The 21,318-nt window shown below is 37.6% G+C and overlaps 1 protein-coding gene across 1 annotated transcript in view; it reads right to left on the bottom strand.

Annotated features, from left to right (window-relative positions):
- The window catches only part of LOC111140538 (exocyst complex component 5), a 61,906-nt gene extending 40,648 nt beyond the window's left edge, over window positions 1-21,258 (bottom strand). The window contains exons 1-3 of the mRNA XM_022492762.1: window positions 21,035-21,258; window positions 1,483-1,577; window positions 651-798 (exon numbers count right to left, since the gene is read on the bottom strand). Coding sequence (XP_022348470.1) covers window positions 651-798; window positions 1,483-1,577; window positions 21,035-21,061 — 270 coding nt within the window. The 5' untranslated portion in view covers window positions 21,062-21,258. The remainder of the gene's footprint in view (window positions 1-650; window positions 799-1,482; window positions 1,578-21,034) is intronic.
- Between the last annotated feature and the right edge of the window lie 60 nt (window positions 21,259-21,318).

The raw sequence follows: 21,318 nt of genomic DNA on the forward strand, positions 1-21,318 counted from the left end.
AGGCAGAGGGAGAAGCAGGCTCCCTGCCACTCTGTCTGCCTGTGCTCGCGCACTCTCTCTCTCTCTCTCTCTCTCTCTCTCTGACAAATAAATAAATAAAATCTTAAAAAAAAAAAAAAAAAGAATGGCTTGGAAGTTGCTTACTTACCCCAGGGCCAGGCTAGTGATTTGATTTTACTCCAAAATGAACTGAGGAAGAGTTCTGTATCCACTCTCACTGTGACATCACAGTTCTCGTTTGAGTATATACCACATGACTTGTAGAAAACTTCCCAGATTAGGGGAAAAACTGATCCAGGCAATAGCTGTTCTGGTATTACTTTATGCTTAATGAGAATACAAACGACTACTTAAATATCCAAGCTAATCATGAACCCCTAAAAATGCAGGTCTGCTAAAGTTTGCACTGTGACTGTACTGGATACGACTCCAACCTAAGAAGGATCTACCATGATCACAAACCATGGATCAACAGCAAGTCAGTGCTAAGAGTGGCTGTTAACAATTCAATGACATTTTTCCCCAGGGATGGGAACAGTTGATAGAAACCTCAACAATTACTATTATGTAACTAAAGTTTTTGAAGAACTTAATAGTGGAAGGAAATAAAGATATAACCTGTGTAAACTATTCATAGCTTAACTGTTTACCTGATTGCTTTTCTGGAGCTCTTGTACCTTCTTGGCAAATTCCTTGGCTTCTTTCTGACACTGTTGCTCTAGTTTCTCTACTTTCCTTTGAATCCTTTCATCCATTATCTGTAGTTCCTGAATATGATTTACAAATTCTTCTAATAACCTAATAGAGGAAAATCAGAATATATATATCAATTCATCTATGAGTAATCATTAGGAACTGGCCAGTTCACTTGTAATAAAGTATCAATAACCATCCCCTGAAGTAGGGATGATCATGTTAATTTTCTCAAGAACATCTTTGGGATTATCTTTATGATGAATGAAAACCTCACCCAGGAAAAAAAAAGAAAAAAAACCTCACCCAGAATCTCTTCTACTTGCCAGAAATCAATTTTATAGAAAATAGTCAAAAAGATAAAAATATATTTTTAATATATATATAATATAAAAATATTTATAGACTATATAAAAATAACATTGTGCATTCCAGGGAACAGTGACTTTCTGTTTCTCTGATTTACAACTGTACTTAAAAAAACATATTCAACATGTTTTTATTTTAGAGATATAACCAACCTTTTCTAATTTATTACTAATTGAAGAAAACATTAAATTCTTTTAACACGATAAAACCCCTCCCCTAACACCAGTTGAAGTCATTCTCTAAAATAAAAGAAATATAAAAGAAAACAAACCCCTAATTCTAATGCTTTTATCTTTACTGGCCAAGTATTAACTAAAATCCCTTCACACAAACTTTGGAAGGAATTTCAATAGTCACCTCTATTCCAAACACAAATTTGTACTAGATTGGATCTATGGGGAAAAAAACATTTTACTTCACCTTTTGGGATCGAAAGCTTCAGGACCCCCTCTAGAGCCTCCTCCTGGGGTTCTCCACACAAGTCGTTCAATATACTCATCTGCCACAAAAGGCTCCTAGTTTACAAAATAAATGTTCTTTTAAAAAGTTTCGGAGGAGATAACTTAATGCTACTTACAAAAATGAAACAGGTTCTACTATGTGAGGTCTTAAAATGGAATTAAATTTCCATTTAAACACATCAATATTATTAAAATGTACAAGGCTTTTTCATTTTAAAAAATGAATAGATTAATAAAAATTAGGATATTAAAATATTAGAATAGTATTATAATTAGTTAGAACATTCCAATGGAAAATGACCAAAGGATACAATTTATAGAAGACATGAGAAACATGAAATACTTGTGGCCTCACTAATCATCAAATAAAATCAAATTATCATTTTTTTTTAACCACACACACTGACAAAGTGATTTTTTTGGTAATTACAATATGCAACACAGGAGAGGGTAAACTGAAATTCACACACTAATGTTTTAGAAACATTGATAGGTAAAATATTTTTGAAGGACAACAGATAGTGATTTAATAACATCAACAGTATTACAAATGCTTATACCCTTTAACCCAGTAATTCTACCTTTAAAATTCTAAGGGGAAAGCAGATATGAGCACAACAATTTTTGCTGAATGTTCACTGAGTATTATGTATAATATCTCAAAATTGTTTCATAAATATTCAATAAGTCATTATTAAAAAATAATGACAAACTTGCAGGATGAAAAACTATCTTCCTATTAAAATCATGCCAAAAAATTAAATGCAAAAATGTTTATATATAATACTGACGAAAAAAGCAGGATACACTTTTCTAAATTTTCTCAGAAAAAAAGCATGAATTGTGGGGAAAAAAAGAGTATTCAAGTAGAAAACCCAATCAAGAAACTAAACATTCAAATGTTCACCATTAGCTGACAATAAATTTTTTAGACTAATACACACTAATTTATGTACTTTTCATACTACCTTCTTTCACACAACTGGATATCATATATTGCCTCCCACTTAGCATGTAACTTAAACTAGTAGCATTTGCTGGTGATTCTAGTTTGAATTCTCCATTTGTTTTTAAAACATATTTTCATTGATAAACATTCATTGAACAATAAAATTTCCAGTGCCAAGCACTGTTAGGCTTTGGAATAAAAAGATATATTAAAAAACTGTAACCTCAAGAAACTCATAGTCTAATAGGGGAAAAATTATAAAGAATGCATCATATGTGATACATAAAAGAATGTGTGCAAACTTTAATATTAAACATTTCTGAGTAAACTGTTACCTCAACAGGTAGTTGGGCAACAGAAATGTGGTATTTATTAATTCAGCAAATTTTGCTAAGCAACTGCTATGTGCTGGGCATAGTAGTAGAATATAAATGTTAATTCAACAGACAGGGTTCCTGCAAGGCCTCATAGGAATGATCTAGGTAAGGATGCCAACAATAAACAAGTACAGACATAACTAGTTATAATTGTGATAAATGTAAGCAAAAGAAAAGTCCTGGATCTAAGCCTACACAAAAGGAACAGATGATCGGAAGACAGTAAGGGAGAGAAGACTGGCAAGAAGTAGGCATTACATCATGCAAACTTTCAGGGGACCTAACACTTCAGCTGAGACTAGAATAAGGAAGAAAAATCAGCCAGACAATAATGGAACAAATATTTTTCCTATTAGGAAAGAGCAGATAGAACGTAACCTATTAGAGGAACTGACAAGTAAGATAGACTAGATCACAAGGACAACATCTGGAGAAACATGAGAGGTGACAATTAAGGGGAACAGATAATAAACTTGTTCTTTTTTATCATCATCTTCACCACCACCACCACCACACTGGTATTTGAGAGAATCGTTCACCAGTCTCATGTGAGAGGAGGAATGAGAGCACGAATTTCAGTCAGGCTGACAATAACCATCATGATAAGAATATGCATTGTGCACATTCTTATCATACGTACGAACAACTTATATGTACCAACAAGAATAACATCTCACATAAATACTTTACATGTATTACTTCATTTACTACTCTCTTCATAAGACCTGTAAAGAAGGTCCTATTTTATCCTCACTTTATGATGAGGAAACTAAAATTAAGAGAGGTTAATTACTTAACCTAGGTAACACAAGCTGAGCTGAGATTTGAATCATTCTGTTCTATTGCTATGTAAAACTGAATGGCAACTATGGGAAACTACAAGTAGTTCCCTGTACCTAAAGTTAGATGGTAAGTGTAACAGGTGAAGCTAAAAGTTAAAAACTGCCACATGAAGGCATATGCACATCACTGATCATGTCTTTTAAAATTTCTACTTATATTTATAAACATTCCAATCATATGACCCATCAATAATGCATACCAATAATTTTATCAGACAACTGATACACTGTCACATGCCTATCTGAAGGCAGAATTCAGTATCAACTTTCAAACTGGTTCATATTTTATAAGAAAACCATAAAACCTTTATGACTGTTAACATCACTAATTGCTAAAAGAAAAAAGTAAACATTGAGCAGTAAGAACACAAAACAATATAAGTAGGTATTAAAAAAATTTTTAAAACTTTACATTTTACCTATAAAAGTCTCTTGTATAGCAGTCAAATAACTGAAAAATAGCTGTCATATTAATCCATAATATGGATTATGGATTAATCATAAGATTGCCATTATAGGGAAGCTATCTGATAGGATGGAGGCACAGAAAGTAAACAAGGTTGTTGGCTACTTTAAAAAAAAAAAGAACAGTTTATACATGTGCTGACATGTTTGAGAAATAAGTTCTAAGGATAAATTAGATATCCAACAAAGGAAAAATTTTGGTCCTGTGAAATATAATTAACTCATTTAGCAAACATATGATCATTTAAATAATCAAACCTCTTCTCTACTTCATTTCTATTGAGATAAAAGTTTACATATGTCAAAAAAATTCTTAATTTACATATATAAATTGGGAAACATTGATTCAAGATAAAGGAATTTGCTTAGAGCTACTTATAACTTTAGAAACTGAGCTACTTCAAAACTTAAAATCTGACAAGCATATGAAATACTCCTAAATAATGTTGACAACAGCTAATTTTTAAGGTTTTATTATGTGCCTAATACTTTACATACTTTATCTCATTTAATACAAGTCTATGAGGTAGGTTTTATCAACATTGATTCATTTTATACCTATGCAATTGTGTGATACAAAAAGGTTATTTAATCCAAGGTCACATGGATTTATCTGATTTCAGAAGTCCAAATTTTCACTTCTGGTAAAATCCAGAGCTTTTTCTTTAAAAGAAGCTAAACTGGGTGCCTGGGTGGCTCAGCTGGTTAAGCGACTGCCTTCTGCCCAGGTCAGGATCCTTTAGTCCCAGGATCGAGTCCCGCATTGGGCTCCCAGATCCATGGGGAGTCTGCTTCTCCCTCTGACCTTCTCCCCTCTCATGCTCTCTCTCACTCTCTCACTCTCAAATAAATAAAGAAAATCTTTTAAATAAATAAATAAAAGAGGCTAAATTAATTTAGAAAGTAGTCACCTCTTCCAAAAGTCCACAATACTCCCATAAATAACTTTACATAATAATCATGTTCCTTTTCCTTGTCATATTTTACACATGCACATCTAAGTAAATAATTAATAATCATAGTTCTCATGGGTTATTAATTTATTATTCGGTAAGAATAAATTGCAATTTATTATGGCAATTTTCAACTTTCAAATTTCATTGAAATTTACAGTTCATTAATTTCAATATACCAGTTTTATTAAATTATATATGTCCAAAAATTTATACATCAGCAGACAAATATTACTGACATGGTAAAAAAAAAAAACAAGTAAGCATTTTTAAATATGAAATATTTCAATTTTCTCAAAATACAACATTCCTTCATTCAACAAATATTCATGGAGGGCCTAGTGCATGTTACTGACTATTCTACAAACCCAGGAAAGAGCAGTAAACAAGGCAGGAGAAAAATCTCTGCCCCTATGGATGTCATGAAAGGGAGTGACAAACAAATGAACAGATAAATGATAAATAAGAACTATGAAGAAAACTAAAGAGGATACAGAGTGATGGATTAAAGTAGTTATTTGGCAGAAGTAATCAGGCAAGGCCTCGCTAAGAAAACAAATTTTGAACAAAGACCTGAACACAGCTAAGGAATAAGCCATGGAGGAAAGCACTGCTCCAAATACAGAGAACAAACTTGACATATGAGCCAATGACAAGAGGACAGTGTGACTAGAGCAGAGAATATTGTAGATGAGATACAAAAGAGGTAGTAGGAGTCCAGAGCTTATGTCAAGGTCATAGAGGATGTACTATGATATACTTCCAGCTATTTATTGAAAAAAAAGCCAGGTTCCTGGAAGGGAGGACTCTCCAATATGCTAGCAAATATATGCAGTGATGATTCTACTACTCCTTTCCCATAAAAGAGCTATGACCATTTACTTGAGTACTGTGCACTAGGGAAAGGGGAACACTCAAACATTTTGAGGTCTGTTGTTTATAAGGTCCTAGATGATTCCAATACTTGATTGACTCCAAGCATCATGGACTCAAGAAAGTGAGGACTTTTGGGAACCAAGAAATAAATGGATTCTTAGCCAAGATCCAATGGCTCCACTACTCCAACTGCTGGCCATTTCCCCAGTGTGCAAACATGTAACAGTGACAGACACACTTGATGGCTGATGTAACTCCCATCTGGGAACTTGGGCCATAGAGTAAGAGCTTTTATAGTGGGGAAGTCCAAGGTGTCTCTGAAATTGCCTCTACTCAATGTAGTAAATCAGGTGGAAGGGCAAAATTTAGCGTCACTCTTAAAGTTCTAAAATGAGGATGAGCAAGTTCTTTCTTAAGGAGCCAGACAGTAAGTATTTTAGGCCTATAAGCCATACAGTTTTCTTACAACCATTCAACTCTGCAGCCATAGTACAAATGTAGCCATAGACAATGAATAAACAAAAGGGTATGGCTGTCTATTAGTAAAACTCTAAAAACAGCATCTACCCCATGCCAACCTCTTATCTAAAGAATGCTGGAGTTACGTTCCTCATAATTTTCTCACTTAATTCATTAGTCTGGGTCTTACCAGACAAATCCTAGAAGGTGATTATCTCAAAATCAATCAGAAAGTAGCCCATTACATGTGTCATGCCAGGTGTAGTATCTCCTACCTTCATGGTATACGACTGATGATTTGCTAGATACGTTATTTTCTATCCCTATTAAAAAAGAGGATCAGACATGGAACGGACAATGGTATACATTACAGTTTTGCTTCAAGACCATGTGAACTCTCCTACTTCTATTATAACATAATCTGTACCATTTTGGACGTTCTGAAGAACATCTTACTGATTCATCATACGTAACTAACATCATTGGAGAGGTCTTCATAAGATACATGCACTCAAGAGACTGCTATACACTATATACAAAGACGCAAGGGCACACTGAATCAGTAAAATTTTAAGGTAATCAGGGCATGCCAAGACATCGCACCTAAAGTAAAGGACAATTATTGTACCTTGTACCTTCCACCACAAGGACACACAATACCTGATAGTCCTTTTCAGGTTCTGAATGCACATGCTCTGGCACATATATCAAGTGACATAAAAGCAGGAAAGGGCTGTGCACAAGTGGGGGCCAGACAACCAACACTGCTGTCTGGGCCATACAACTTCACAGACCCTATAGTATTAAAGGAATCAAGTGTTTACTAAAGGTATCAGTTTTGGGAAACAATGTCAAGTGGAGTTGTGGCAAGCCCCAGTAGGATAATTACAATACAGATCTCTGATTAATAAAGCAAGATCGTGTCATCTATAGCAGAGAATTATAGACCTTTTAAGAAATAACTCCTGATGTGCCACTGGACCCTGGCAGAGATAGCACACCTAACCACACGGCATGAAGTGAACATGTATCCAGAACTTTACAGCATGAGCTGGGTTCTAACAGACTCATGAAGTTATTATGTCAAGTGGACTGAGGAACTCGTCATCTTAAGATGGATGGGGTAAACCCAGAATCAGACATGAACAAAACCAGAAAGCAAACTGCATAAGCAGAAAGTCCAAACTCCCATGATCTCTACCATTATTTCACTAGCATTCCTCCTTCAATTAACATGTATAGCCTTATGGGGGATCTCTTACAACCAGGTGATGGAGAAGGAAAAAGCCTGAGCTTGGTTTGTGGAGAGTTGGCTAGGCATGCAGGTATCGACTAAAAATGGACAGCAGCTGCAATTAAAACCTCACTCAGGTGGCCTTGAAATTCAGTGGCAAGAAAAAAAAAATCCTCTCAACAGGCAAAGCATTGCAAAATATACCTGCTCATCAGATTGGGTGGACAGAGAATGGACCTTAGGTTAGCATATATATGGACTCAAAGACAATGGCAAAGGGACTGGCTATGAGAGGGGAAAATGAGAAGACTGCGGATGGAGGAATCTGGGATAGAGGCATCTCATGGATACATGTAAGTGAGCACAGAGTGTGAAGATCTCTGTATCACCAGAGGCCATCTACCATGGAAGAAGAATCAAACAACCAGGTAGACAAAATGACTCTATCAGTTGACATCAGTCAGCCTTTGCCTAGCATCAGCACCCTGGGGACATGAAGAGAGGGGACACAGGACAGAGACAACACAGCCCCAAGAGCATGAGGTCCTACTTACTAAAGCTGATCCAGTTACCATCAAAGCTCAATATCGAGCCTAACAGTAACAAAGACCAACTTTAAGCCCCTGAAAGAGATATATCCTTCAAGCAGACTAATCAACCACGTAGTAGCATGTTGATTACATTAGTTCCTTTCCAGTCTAGATAAGTAATTCATTCTGACAGGAATAGAAACATTTGAGTTGGGTATGCCTCTCTTCAGAGGGAGTATTGTTTCTGTGGCACTGGATCCCATATACCACATCACCTCAAAGGACCCACTTTACAGCAAAGGAGGTGACCATGGATCCAATGGTCATATCACAGACCATACCACCCAGAAGCTACTAGTCTGACAGGGCATTGGAACAGCCTGCTAAAGGCACAGCTGAAGTTCAGAGACAATAACTATAAAGATGGAGCACTATTCTCCAAGATGCAGTATATATTCTGAATTTAAAACCTTTATATCATGCTGTGTTCCCACAGGAAAAACATGAGTCTGAGAACAATGCACAAAAGCAGAAGTGGTCCTGCTTATAACGACTCTCAATTTGTGCTTTCTAGTCCTACAATTTTGGGGTCTAGAGAGAGGTCTGATCTCCAAAGGCAAAGATCTCTTCACCTGGGAATGTAATAAAAGTCCCATTAAACAATAACTATGAGTGCTGCCTCGGCACTTCAGCTGCTTCATCCAGTGGATAAAGGCAAGAAGAGGAATGACTATCTTTGGCAGAGGCAACTGATTCTAATCAGGAGGTAGGGCTGCTATTACATCATAGGTGCAGGAACAATATTTGTGACACACAGATCTCTTCGTGGAGATCTCTTGGTACTCTGTTGACCAATTCTAAAAGTACACAAACAAGCACAGCAACCCTGGCCTAAGAAGGGCATGGTAACCAGTAAAGCCACCAAGATCAGCAGGGGCATTAGCTGAAGGTAAGGGAGTATTAGAATGGAGACTAGAGAAGGGAAACAGAGACCAGAGAAATGAGTATCAGTTGTAACCTGAAACCAGCCACAATAGTGGGAGCCATAGTTCGCCCCACTAACCTCCTAATTTTCCCCCCAATTGGAACATGAGAGGAGCTGCTTCCCAAATGTATAGGAAAAGATGGAGTCCAGTGGCACAGGAGTGGTCTGTGGTAGACATAGTGATATGTCATCCAGATCTCCCTTCAAGAAGGGTCTTCTTCTAGCAGCTAGCAGTCTGTGCTATCAGCAGAGAGCTTTCAGCTGGCAGTATTTTCAGGGATCACTTCAGTGGCAGAGAACCAATTCACTCAATGCCATACTTTTCCCAGTGTGATCTAGCAATACCTAAGATAGTGATATTTTTATAAAGGCCTGACCACTTTGGTTCAAAGCAGGACAACTCTGACAGTTCATTTTTGTTCCAAAACTCCCCCACTGGAGCCAATAACACCATCACGGGGCCAGCACCGTAGCTCTCTTTCTCCACAGGCCCAATCCTGTATCCTAACCTTGTCCCTTCACGGATACTCATCCCAAGGGTTCCTCCTAATAAATATTCTACACACTAAACTCTGTCTCAAAGTCTGCTTTTCAGAGAACTCAATCTGCAACACTGTGGTAGTTGAGAGATAATGGTAATAGTTCAGATGAAAGTGACAATGGTGAAGGTACTAAGGAGTGATCGGGTTCATGACATTTTAAAGGATGTATTCATACAAATTGCTGGATTGGATATGGGGAGAAATTTAAAAAGGAAATCATGATTACTCATGGAGGATTGCAGCCTGAACAACTAACTGTGTGAATGGTGGGTGGTGTCATTTACCAAGACTGGGAAGAGATGGAAAGAGGGAGTGAGGAAACAAATTCTGCTTTGCATATGATCTGTTGTGGACACCTATTCGATATACAGGAAGAGCAAATGCAGAGCACATAATCCGAAAAATAAGTTTGTATTACAGGGAAGAAACTAGAGCTAGATATAATTTTAGAGTTATTTAAAATCTCAGAACTAGATGACATCTAGGAAAGAGAAGAACATGTCAACAACATTCAGATAGATGGAGGAAAAGGATCCAACAAAAGAGACAAAGCAGGAGGGATCAGTAGAAGGAGGAGGAAAAATCAGAAGAGAACAGTGTCCTGGAAGTAAAGTACAGGTTTTACCCTCAAAGGCAATTGAATTATCACAAGAGTTTAAGATAAATCAGCTACAGCTCTCAATGGAATGAAAGTTCCAAAAAAGCAAAAAGCAAAACAAAGCAAAATGCTTTCTGCTTATAAAACCAAATAAATCCCAGTAACTTGCTCTCTAACATGTAACCTTGCTGCAAAGGCATTTACAATAAGAAAGATAGCCAAACTAACAGATTTTAAGACTTCCAAATGACCAACTCACCCCAAAGGATTCTCAAAGACACCTGTCAACAACTCCCCAAAAAAAATCTTTTAGAATTTCACAAACCTAAGTTACATCCTTACCTTCTATTTTACTACAGTAATTAAAAGCAAAAATTGCCCTAACAAAAAGAAAAACCTCAGAAGTATGCACCACAGACTAAAACACTACCATATTAAGTTCAACTTTACATAATTGATTATTGTGTCAGTCTGTTAAACTGATTTTGTATTTTTTACAACTGCTACCGGTTGTAAGGAAACCATGGAGTTTGTGGTCACTTCTACTAAAAATTAAGACATCATGCTTTTGGACAGGAACATAAATCCCTAATTTAACATTGTTTCTTTGATAAAACTAAACTTCTATGTTTTCTTAAAGTATCTTTCCCAAAAATAGATTGAATGCAATGTGTTACAACCACCCACAAACTAAAAATAAACTATAATATTTTCCCCTAGCCTAGGTTAAAAAAAAAAAAATAAGGCTCAGAGGATTTCATAAGGAAGTATTTCTGGGTCCTATGAAAGCAACTAACCCATGGGTTCACAAGTACTACCTATAAAGTATTTTTATTATATTTATTGTGCATACACCACTGCCAAATTAATCTTTAGAACACTGCTTTCTTTTAGTCAGAAACTTCCTATGCAATTCCTAAGCTACTAAGCTCACACTCTTACATCCACCTTTAAAGTTCTTATCTTACACTTCCTACCCAACTTCTTTTACCTCCAAAATGAACAGCCATATTACCATCAGCCTATTCCAGTCTTCTCTTCACATCCATGCTACCTCTACTTCTTTACCTGTGGCCAGGTAACTCATCCCACAAGGATACTCTTTCTCTTCCAACAATTTAAACACCTTTTTATATTTACTCAAAGCCCAGCTCAATTCCTATTTCCTCCTTGAAGAGTTCCATCCCTACATGACCTTCCCTGATTTTTTCACTTAAACACCTAACAACGCTTAAAAATTCAAATCTCAACACAGAACAATACTGTCACTTGTATCATTTATTGTTTTATAATAACTTTTATAAGTTTCACTCCTCTCCACACTTAAATTGAAATCAAGCATAGCATCTGTCATACATTTCTCTTGCTCCCAACTGTGGTCAACAGAATAATACTGAACACCACAGATGCACAGTAAGTCAAAACACTTGCTAAATTGGGGCCATGGCCAAATCTCCTGCAAAGGATCTTGAAAAATCAAGCCTTGATCCACATATCCAAAACCACAAAGACAGTACTACCACTCCACACTCCAAAAATAAAGAACAGGCATTCCCAATTTTGGAAAACTCAAAATTTCAATAAAAACCAAATATGAATCTTATGCAATTCTGGCACTGGAACTAAATTTTACTACATTTAGTGTCTCCTTTTTAACCTCATTTGATTTGGTTTTCATGAGACTATGTGTTTTATGGGGGATTAATAGATGAAGTACGTTTAATAAGTATTGATTTTTTTCTTTAAAGCATTATAAACCCTTTATTTTGTGTCAGGCTGGCAAAGTGGAAAGGTAGGAAGATAAAGCACATTAAGATACTCAAATGGCAACTAAAGCAAACTCTGCCAAAATAAGTTTGAAAATTATCTGCAACACTATGAGATGAATAGTTTTACTTATTTTTTTTTAAGATTTTATTTATTTATTTGAAAGTGTGCACTTGAGAGAGAAAAAAGAGCACAAGTTGGGTGAGGGGCAGAGGGAGAAACAGTCTCTCCACTGAGCAGGGGTCCCAATGTGGGGCTCCATCCCAGGACTCTGGGATCATGACCTGAGCCGAAGGCAGAAGCTTAACTGAATGAGCCATCCAGGCGCCCCCACTTTTCTAAAGTCAATTTTAACATTCCAACTTGAAGGGCATGCTAGCTCTTTAAACTATGATAAAATTAGCCAATTAATCATATTAGAATTATTTTGAAGATGATTAAATGGTGGTACTTAAGAATTTTATGAAATATTTTAGATTCTCTTATACAAAAATCTCTCTTCGGAATAGAATATATCTCACTTCTGACAGTAAAGTAATATCTGATTTCTATGCCCCAAAGAGAAAGGTAACAATGTTATAGTATTTTTTTTAATACCAGTCTCAAAAGAACCACAGAATTAGGGTAAAAAATTGCAAAACTAGGGGTGCCTGGGTGGCTCAGTGGGTTAAAGCCTCTGCCTTTGGCTCAGGTCATGATCTCAGGTCCTGGGATGGAGCCCCACGTCAGGCTCTCTGCTCATCGGGGAGCCTGCTTCCCCCTTTCTCTGCCTGCCTCTCTGCCTGCTTGTGTTCTCTTTTTTTTTCTCTCTCTCTCTGTTAAAGAAATAAATAAAATCTTAAAAAAAAAGAAAAAAGAAAAAAATTGCAAAGCTAGAGGGGTGCCTGGGTGGCTCAGTAGGTTAAGTGTCTGACTCTTTGATTTCAGCTCAGGTTATGATCTCAGGGTCTTGGGATCAAGCCCCACACCGGGCTCTGTGCTTAGAGTGGAGTTGGCTTGTTCCTCTCTGCTCCACTCCCGCTTGTTCTCTCTCTCTCTCTAAAATAAGTAAGTAACATTAAAAAAAATGTTTAAAGCTAGAATGGTCATTAAATATCTTACTCTAGTCCCTTCATCTCATTTTTATATATAAGTAACTAAAGCAATGAAATTTAAATCTTGTCAAGGTATTAAAGCAGTATTCAAATCAGGGGTTTTTCCGCTCTATTATGGTGTCTTTTAAAATTATATAAACACCATGAAAATTATCACTTAAAGTATCTAACAAATCTTACATTAGCATTTCAAATCAAATATATTTACAAATTTACACATTAAATATATTTACACACACTTAACAAATGCCTCTGGGATCAAATTAAGCAAATAGATCCAAGGACTCACTCACTTAAAAAAAAAATATTTACAAATTTATTCATTTTAGAGAGCTAAAGGGGGGGGGGGGGGCAAAGGGAGAGGGAGAGCAAGAATCCCAAGCAGACTCCCTGCTGAGTGCAGAGCCCACCAACCCAAGCTGAAATTAAGATGTGGATGTTCAATCAACGTGAGCCACCCAGGTGCCCTGGAATCATTTACTTTTTTAATTCATTACATCCCTAGAAAGCCAAGATGTATACATATGATAAAGTTAACTACATTCTGTTATTATTATTTTTATATTTCAATTCCAAGGAAAGAAAGTAACATCAGAAAAGTTAGCATAAATTTTTAAAATATCTTATATATATAAATTTTTAAACTGTATACCACTCAACTCCTGAGCACACCAGGGACTCAATATTTTACACTAATTACACACACACAGTCAATAAATGATCCTCAACTTAAAGACTTGTTCATTTCAGAAGTACACCACCAGGTTGGTTTGACTAGAGAATTCAGACTACAAAATACTCAAACATAAACCCACTACTCTTTAAGCATCTGCCTCTACCTCCACCACTCTAAGGAGAGTGGTAGAGGTCTACTAAATCTTGGTGTAGATAAGGAGTTGATCAGCCCTGTTCTAATCATTTACTGCTACATAATAACCACTCCAATAAATGAATGGCTTAAAATAGGAATGATGATGACTTTGTTCACAAATCTGCTATTTGGGCAGGGCTCAACAGGGAAATCTTATCTCTGTTCCATGTCACATCTGTTGAGGCAGTTCAACTTGGGGCTAGAAGACCTACTTTCAAGCTAACAAGTTGATGTTGACTGTAGTCTGGGAGTTCAGTCAACCAAAAGCCTGGATTGCCCCAATGGGCTATGTAGCATAGTTGCTGGGTTCTAAGAGGGGCAATCAAAAGAAGGTCAAGCACATCGCCTTTCATGACTTAACCTTGGAAATCACATAAGCAACACTTCTGATACAGTTATAGACCTGCCTAGATTCAAGAAGGGAGCACGGGCCCTACCCCTCTGTGGGCATAGCATCAACATCCCATTATAGGATAACAGATCTGCAGCCAACCTGAAAAACACAACTTTCCACAGCACCTTTCTGTTATTCTCTCCTACTGTTATCTCCTCCCTCTGGGATTATTTCCTATTAGTCTTCTTTGAAGATTTTTTTCTCCCCGACTATTCTCAATCTAGTCCTCTTCCCAACCCACTTACCAATATTAATTTTAAAAAGCTACTACTCTTGGGGCACCTGGGTGGCTCAGTGGGTTAAAGCCTCTGCCTTCAGCTCAGGTCATGATCCTAGGGTCCTGGGATCGAGCCCCGCATTGGGCTCTCTGCTCAGCAGGGAGCCTGCCTCCCCCTCTCTCTGTCTCTGCCTGCCTCTCTGCCCACTTGTGATCTCTCTGTCAAATAAATAAATAAAAAATCTTTAAAAAAAAAAAAAGCTACTACTCTTCTATGGCATTCTGCTAAGCCATTTAAATTTATCAACTCATTTAATCTTGGAAATAACCCTCTAAGGTAGGTACTGTTACTATTCCCATTTTATAGATAAGAAAAAGGTATGAAAAGATTAGGTAACTTGTCAAAGATCACAAAATAGTAACGGACAAAGCTAAGAGATGTCATCCATTCCTAAGTCTATCTAACTGCCACCCATAAAGAATAACAACTCCCATGATTTTTCTTCTGAGTTACTAATTCATATTTCCCACTGCCTTCTGGACTTCTTCACCAGAATATCTTACTAAAAATTTTAAATGTAGTTTTTAAAAAAATAAATACATTATTCCTTCCCCCTGAAAGGTTCCTTCCTGTTTTCTCTGTCACAGTTTCTTCCCAACTTCAAAAATTTGGAATTAACTCCTCAGTAACCAAAATTTTTTGATTCTTCTTCAAAATGTCTTCCCACATTTGTTATCTTCTCTGTCCCCACTGAATTTCACCTGCCTGAATTAATCAATCAATAGATAATTCTGGACTACCTACTGAAAGACAAGAACTATGTCAGGTTGGGTACACCCTCTATTTTCCCAACTATCAATCTTTTCCCCCACTGAAAGCCATTCTTCACAGTAACATTAAAATCATCTGCCTCTCCACTCCTCTCTCCCCATTCAAAAAGTCGTATCAGCTTCCATAAGCATAGCCTGTAAGGAGGCCCTCTCGAAGATTCCACCAAACTGCCTCTGTGGTCTCAGTGCCTTGCTATGAGCCACCACTCCACATGCCTAAAACATGCATACACAGACCCTATCTTTTCTCAGTATTTCCTAAACACACCACACCTTAAAAATCAGTCACTTCTGTCTCTGCCTTGGAATGCCCTTCTGCTTGAAAAGTCTCTACTCATCTATCAACACCCAATTTATATGTCATTACTTTATGAAACCTTTCCTAATTATCCCAGGAGGAGATTCTGTACTTGTACAACAGTCTTATCTATTAACATGTCTCCCTGTGATACCATAAAATAATAAGAAATGTATATTTTATTTTAAGAAATACCTATTTTAGTCTTTGTACTCAACTCCTAAGGCCTTTGTTTTTTCCTAAGTGATAAATGTGCTAGGAACATCTTTTGTTCTAATATTTGGTCTTTGACCCTGGTTCCTGACACAGAGCTCCTAAAACCCTTGTAACTTCCTAAGTGATGTGGTTGATAGGAATGTCTTACATGGAACTCCTAAATCTTGTAATTCCTGAGTGACAGAAGTGTCTTTTGTTCTACTGAAGCAATAGGGCTCCTGGATGGAGGCTGGTCACCAGAAAGATCAAGCATGATTAGAAGCCCCTCTACTCCTGAGTTAACTAAGTTAATAACTGGTAATTCCTATGTGATGAAGCCTCCATAAAAATCCCTAAAGTATGGGGTTCAGAGAGCTTCTAGGCTGCTGAATACATCAAGGTACTGGGAGGGTGGTACACCCAGGGAGGGCTGGAAAGTGCTACACTCTTTCCCCCATCCTTGCCCTAGGCATCTCTTCCATCTGGTTGTTCCTGAGTCATATCCCTTTAAAATAAACTAGTAATCTAGTTAGTAAACCATTTTCCTGAGTTCTGTGAGCTGTTCCAGCAAATTGTCAAACCTGAGGAGGGAGTCATGAGAACTCCAATTTATAGCTAGACTGTCAGAAGCACAGGTGACAACCTGGACTGCAACTGGTATCTAAAATGGGGACATACTTGTGGTACTGAGCCCTTAACTTCTGGGTTCTGAGGTAACTCCTGGTAGACAGTGTCAGAACTGAAATGAATTACAGAACACCCAGTGTCTGCTGTAAAACAGAAATGTTGTAGGTGAAATCCCCATATATCTGGTGTCAGAGTAATGAGACTAGCCTTGGTGTTGACAGAACAGAGTTCTTTTCCTTTCACTCCCCCAACTAGGTTTTCAACTTAAACCATGTTTTAACTCCAGTACTTGAGATTACTTCTGCCCTAGTACTCAATAAATGTTTGCTGAATGAACACATTTTCTCAAATACATGATAATTAATTAGTAGCCAGGTTCCACAATTATCTAACAGCTAATATGGCTAAAACAAGTAGCATTTCAGCAACCAGAAGGTAAAGGGGGCAGTCTTTACTTATATATCTCATGTTTGTTAATATATATTTACCTAGTTAATTGAACAAGAGAGATCTTTTTTCAGTAACTGTGTTTTAAATATTTTGTAATTTAGTTTGAAAACTCAAGAAACATAAATGTATCTGTGTGCAAAAATGTGTTCTTGGCTATTTAAATTCTAATCTGGAGGTCAAACCACCATTGTTACCATGTTCAAAATACCTGACCTCAAATAAAATTATCAAGGAGCCTATACTTACAGGAAAGAAAACACTTAAATTCCGAATCCTGGCATTTAGGACCTCCACAGTTAAACCCCAATTTACCTTACATGCAATTCCTCTTCTTTATGCATGCTACACTGCAGCCAAAGTAGAACTCTTCCCTTGCCTCAAGGATCTATACTTACTTCCCCTTTTTGTCTTGGATTTTATTGTCTGCTTTATTAAAAAGTCCCTCCACCCAGCTGCACAAACTCAAATCTAACAGATCCTTACTGTATCACTCAAATACCACTTCCTAATCCTTTCCACTTCTAGAGGTAATCTTCCCATTCTCTCAGTTCCTATAACACTTTATCTTTAACACCATTTTTAAGTTTATTTCCAGTGTAAACCGTTATATATCTTCATTCTCTCCCCATATTTAATAATAAGGACAGGTTCTATATATAACTCAACATTGTCCAAAGTACATTTCATGGAATTCACAAAATTAACAAGCAGTAGAAAATATAACAATCTCATGGTCAACTAGTGTGGGAAATAAACTTCTCAGAACCTTTAATATACTAAGGTATGATGTAACTCTCTCAGAAAGTAAAGTATGCCCATTTCCAAAACTTACTTGGTCTCTAAACCATTTTCGATTTTTTGCAGCTCATTCCATAGTATTCCTATTTCTATGGCATGCCTTTGATATATGTGCTGCCTAAGCAAGCACTCTATGGCATGCTTTTGAGACATGCAGCCTCATGAATCTTGGCACCTTATCTTGAACTTAATAGGTATTCAACAACTATTTGTTGAATGAATGGGTAATAGATCCTGGTTAACAACAGACTCTACCATAAAGGCAGCCTGCCCAAAAAGAAGACTCCAGGAATGACAGGAGAGAAAAACAGCAAGTGAGAGGGGAGTACAATGTCCTCAATAGTGCAGTAAGAGAAGAAAGAAATACTTGTAACAACAGAAGAATTCACTACCCCAGCCACTTTTTTATATGCAGGGAACATAATCTAAACCACATGGGAAAGCCTGTTTACAATGTCCATCCTGAAGTAATAATTTAGCTCACTGGAGAGAGAATCTTTCAGAAAATTTGTCAACAAGGTTGAAACTATGAAGGTATTCTTGCCAATTTCTAGAATATACACTATTAAAGTAACTGAATCATCTATTACTTTAGCATTTCTGCCAACTGAAGAAATATCCTGGAGTTTGATTTTGTCATATGAGGGTGCTTACATTATAAAAGGAAGTCTCACAGGACCAACACTAAGATTTTAAAGGAAGTAGAGTTAACACTTAAAAAACTTCATGGATTCAAAGCATAATTTTGTATTGATTTAACCTCTTTTTCAATGCGGAAATGAAAGCAGAATTCAACTTAATCATGCATTAAAACCAGGATGCATAAAAACAAAATATCCTGACTACATCCTGACCTGTTTCCTACAGCTCTCCAGCTGTGACTAAGAAATGGAAGGGAAAAAGACACTCCCTGACATGTCCTACAATCTAGATCCTGTGGCAGTAGCAACAGGAAATAGCAGCAATGACTGAGGTTTGTTTTTTATTTTCCTCCTCACTCTAAAGCAAAGACCAACTTTTCACGTAGGGAGGAAAGCTTACCCAAGAATAGAGTGCACCGTAGGCTGAAAAGATAAATACATTTCTTAATTGTAACTATTAACATTTAGTTATAACTTTTAACATAATGGGCTTTTAAATGTGATGAAGCAACAAGAGAAGGTCACATGAATTAAGATCTATAAGCATGTTTAAGGTTGCCCTATGAACCCTTTGACAGACAGGACTGGTCTGTCTCCGTCATCACTGATCAGTTAAGACAATTACCAGCTATACATAACAAGTTACTCAGCTACATTACACCCTAATTTGGTTCAATTATTTTACTAAATAGCATGATCTTAGAAAGCAAATATATATTTACTTCATAGTTATATATATATACACACATATATATATATGTGTGTGTATATATGTATATATATATATAGTTATATATATATATAGTTATATATAGTTATATATACTTACATATATATAAACACACACACAAACACATACATATATCCCCTTTACCCTTGGGGGGGGCAGAAATCAAATATATTTTCAGTTAAGTTAGGTGGAGTCATGTGGTCAAACATCTAAAGAAAAATAGACATAATATGCATAATATGGTCCGAGATACAGAATTCATTAAGTCACAGGTAAATGCTTCATGAACCCTGTAAGAAAATAGTAAGTTTCTATGAATAGCTGACTGGTCACGTATTTCATTTAGCAAATTAAAGATCTCAATTCCATAAACAGCTTTCTACCTTCATAAGATGTGAAAGTTAAAACAAGGAACTACAGAACTATTTAGAATCTTAACCAGAAACACACAGTAAAAGCTTTTAACAAAAGAGTGTCTCCCCGCTCCTGCATCAATCAATAAACAGATGGCACGATTTTGGAATTAGAGAACTTAATGCAATATACCTCCTAACACTTACATCTGAGAACATACAATTAATATTTCCAAATTCTTTCTTGTAATTATAATCGTTCACTCACAAATTACTATTTGATTATTAGTTATTATAACAATGGTATGCTATTCCTCTAACAAAGGCATTATCTACCCAAGAGCTCACAGGAACCCAAAATATAGTAACAGTAACAAATGAAAAGTTCCCAATTGTTGTAAAAACTGTGGCATTCAAATTTTAAGCCAAAAACCTGCTGACTCAAGCAGAAAAAGAATCCAATCTTCACTTGCGGAGAAATTCTCTATTGTCAAGAGAAATTCTCTATTGTCAACCGTAGTCCTCTCACTTATCACACTTTTGCTATTCAATTTGAAACACACACAGAAAGGGTTTTTGCTTCCTTTTCCTTTACATCTCTGTTTTCATTTCTTTTACAAAAAGAGATCCTTCGTATGTTTCATTGTTTGGTGGTCCAATTAGAATTTTCCTCTTCTATTTATCTCAAACATCATAGCTTCTTCTTATATTGAATTTCACTAAATTAAATTTTAAGTTTTAGGGAGTGAAAACGTTCAAGGAAACACGTTTGAGTCCTCATTGTCTCAGGCGCTAAGGATTCTCCAGCTTGCGGTTACATGGTTTTAAAATACATTTAAATTCCTGGAGACCCGAATATAAATGTTAATTTCCAGTTTCGCCTCCCCCTTAAGTCTGAAGGGCTAAGTAGGCCTTTATTGTCTTAAAAAAACACTTCAACCTTCTCGAATGTGAAGGAAAACTGGCAGGCACCTGAGGGCCACTTGTAACGTTTACTAATGGAATAACTGTAATTACTCAACAGCAAGAAGCCCCCAGTCGTCCCAATCTCAGGTGGTCCCCTTAGAATGTTACGCGAGGATCCAAGCGACAAGACCGGGCTCGCCCAACCTGGGGCTGCAGGCTCTTCTCTCCGCGCCCTGAGTCAGCCTTTCCCACTTCTCATCCCGTACATCTTTCAAACCCTAAACCTCCGAGGCTCCCCTCCAGCCCTGCGGACAAAACCAGCCCTCCTCCTTTCGGACTCCAGTTCCTTCCCTGCCCACCTCCCGACCCGGGTCCCCAAGCCACCCCTCCCCCATTTCATGCTCCGCCCGCGCCGCCACCCGAGCCGCCACCCCACCCCTCGCCTTTCGCACCTTTCCTCCCCTCCGCCCGCCCACCTCGCTGCCCGCACCCCGGAACGGCCACTCCCCGAAGAGCAGCCGGGGCTCACCTCGAAGAGCTCGGCCGTCGTAGCCATCCCGGCCGGCTGAGACGCTCGCCTCGCACTGGAAGCCGTCTCCTCTTCACATGCTGCGCCTCAGCGGCGCCGCGCACAGGTCCCCTCTCGGCTCGCCAGCTCTGGCTCGGGGCCGCCGCGGGCTCCCCCACTCCCCACAGAGCCCAGGCAGGGCAGGAGGGCGGCCATGAAGCGAAGCCGCAGACGCCTGTCAGCTGCCTCCCGGCGCCGCCCGCGCCGCTCCCATTGTCACCGCCTCGTACGCCGGAAGTAGAGCT

This window comes from Enhydra lutris, unplaced genomic scaffold, assembly GCF_002288905.1.
Source record: "Enhydra lutris kenyoni isolate GAN:26980312 unplaced genomic scaffold, ASM228890v2 scaffoldscaffold4, whole genome shotgun sequence".
Lineage (NCBI taxonomy): Eukaryota > Metazoa > Chordata > Mammalia > Carnivora > Mustelidae > Enhydra > Enhydra lutris.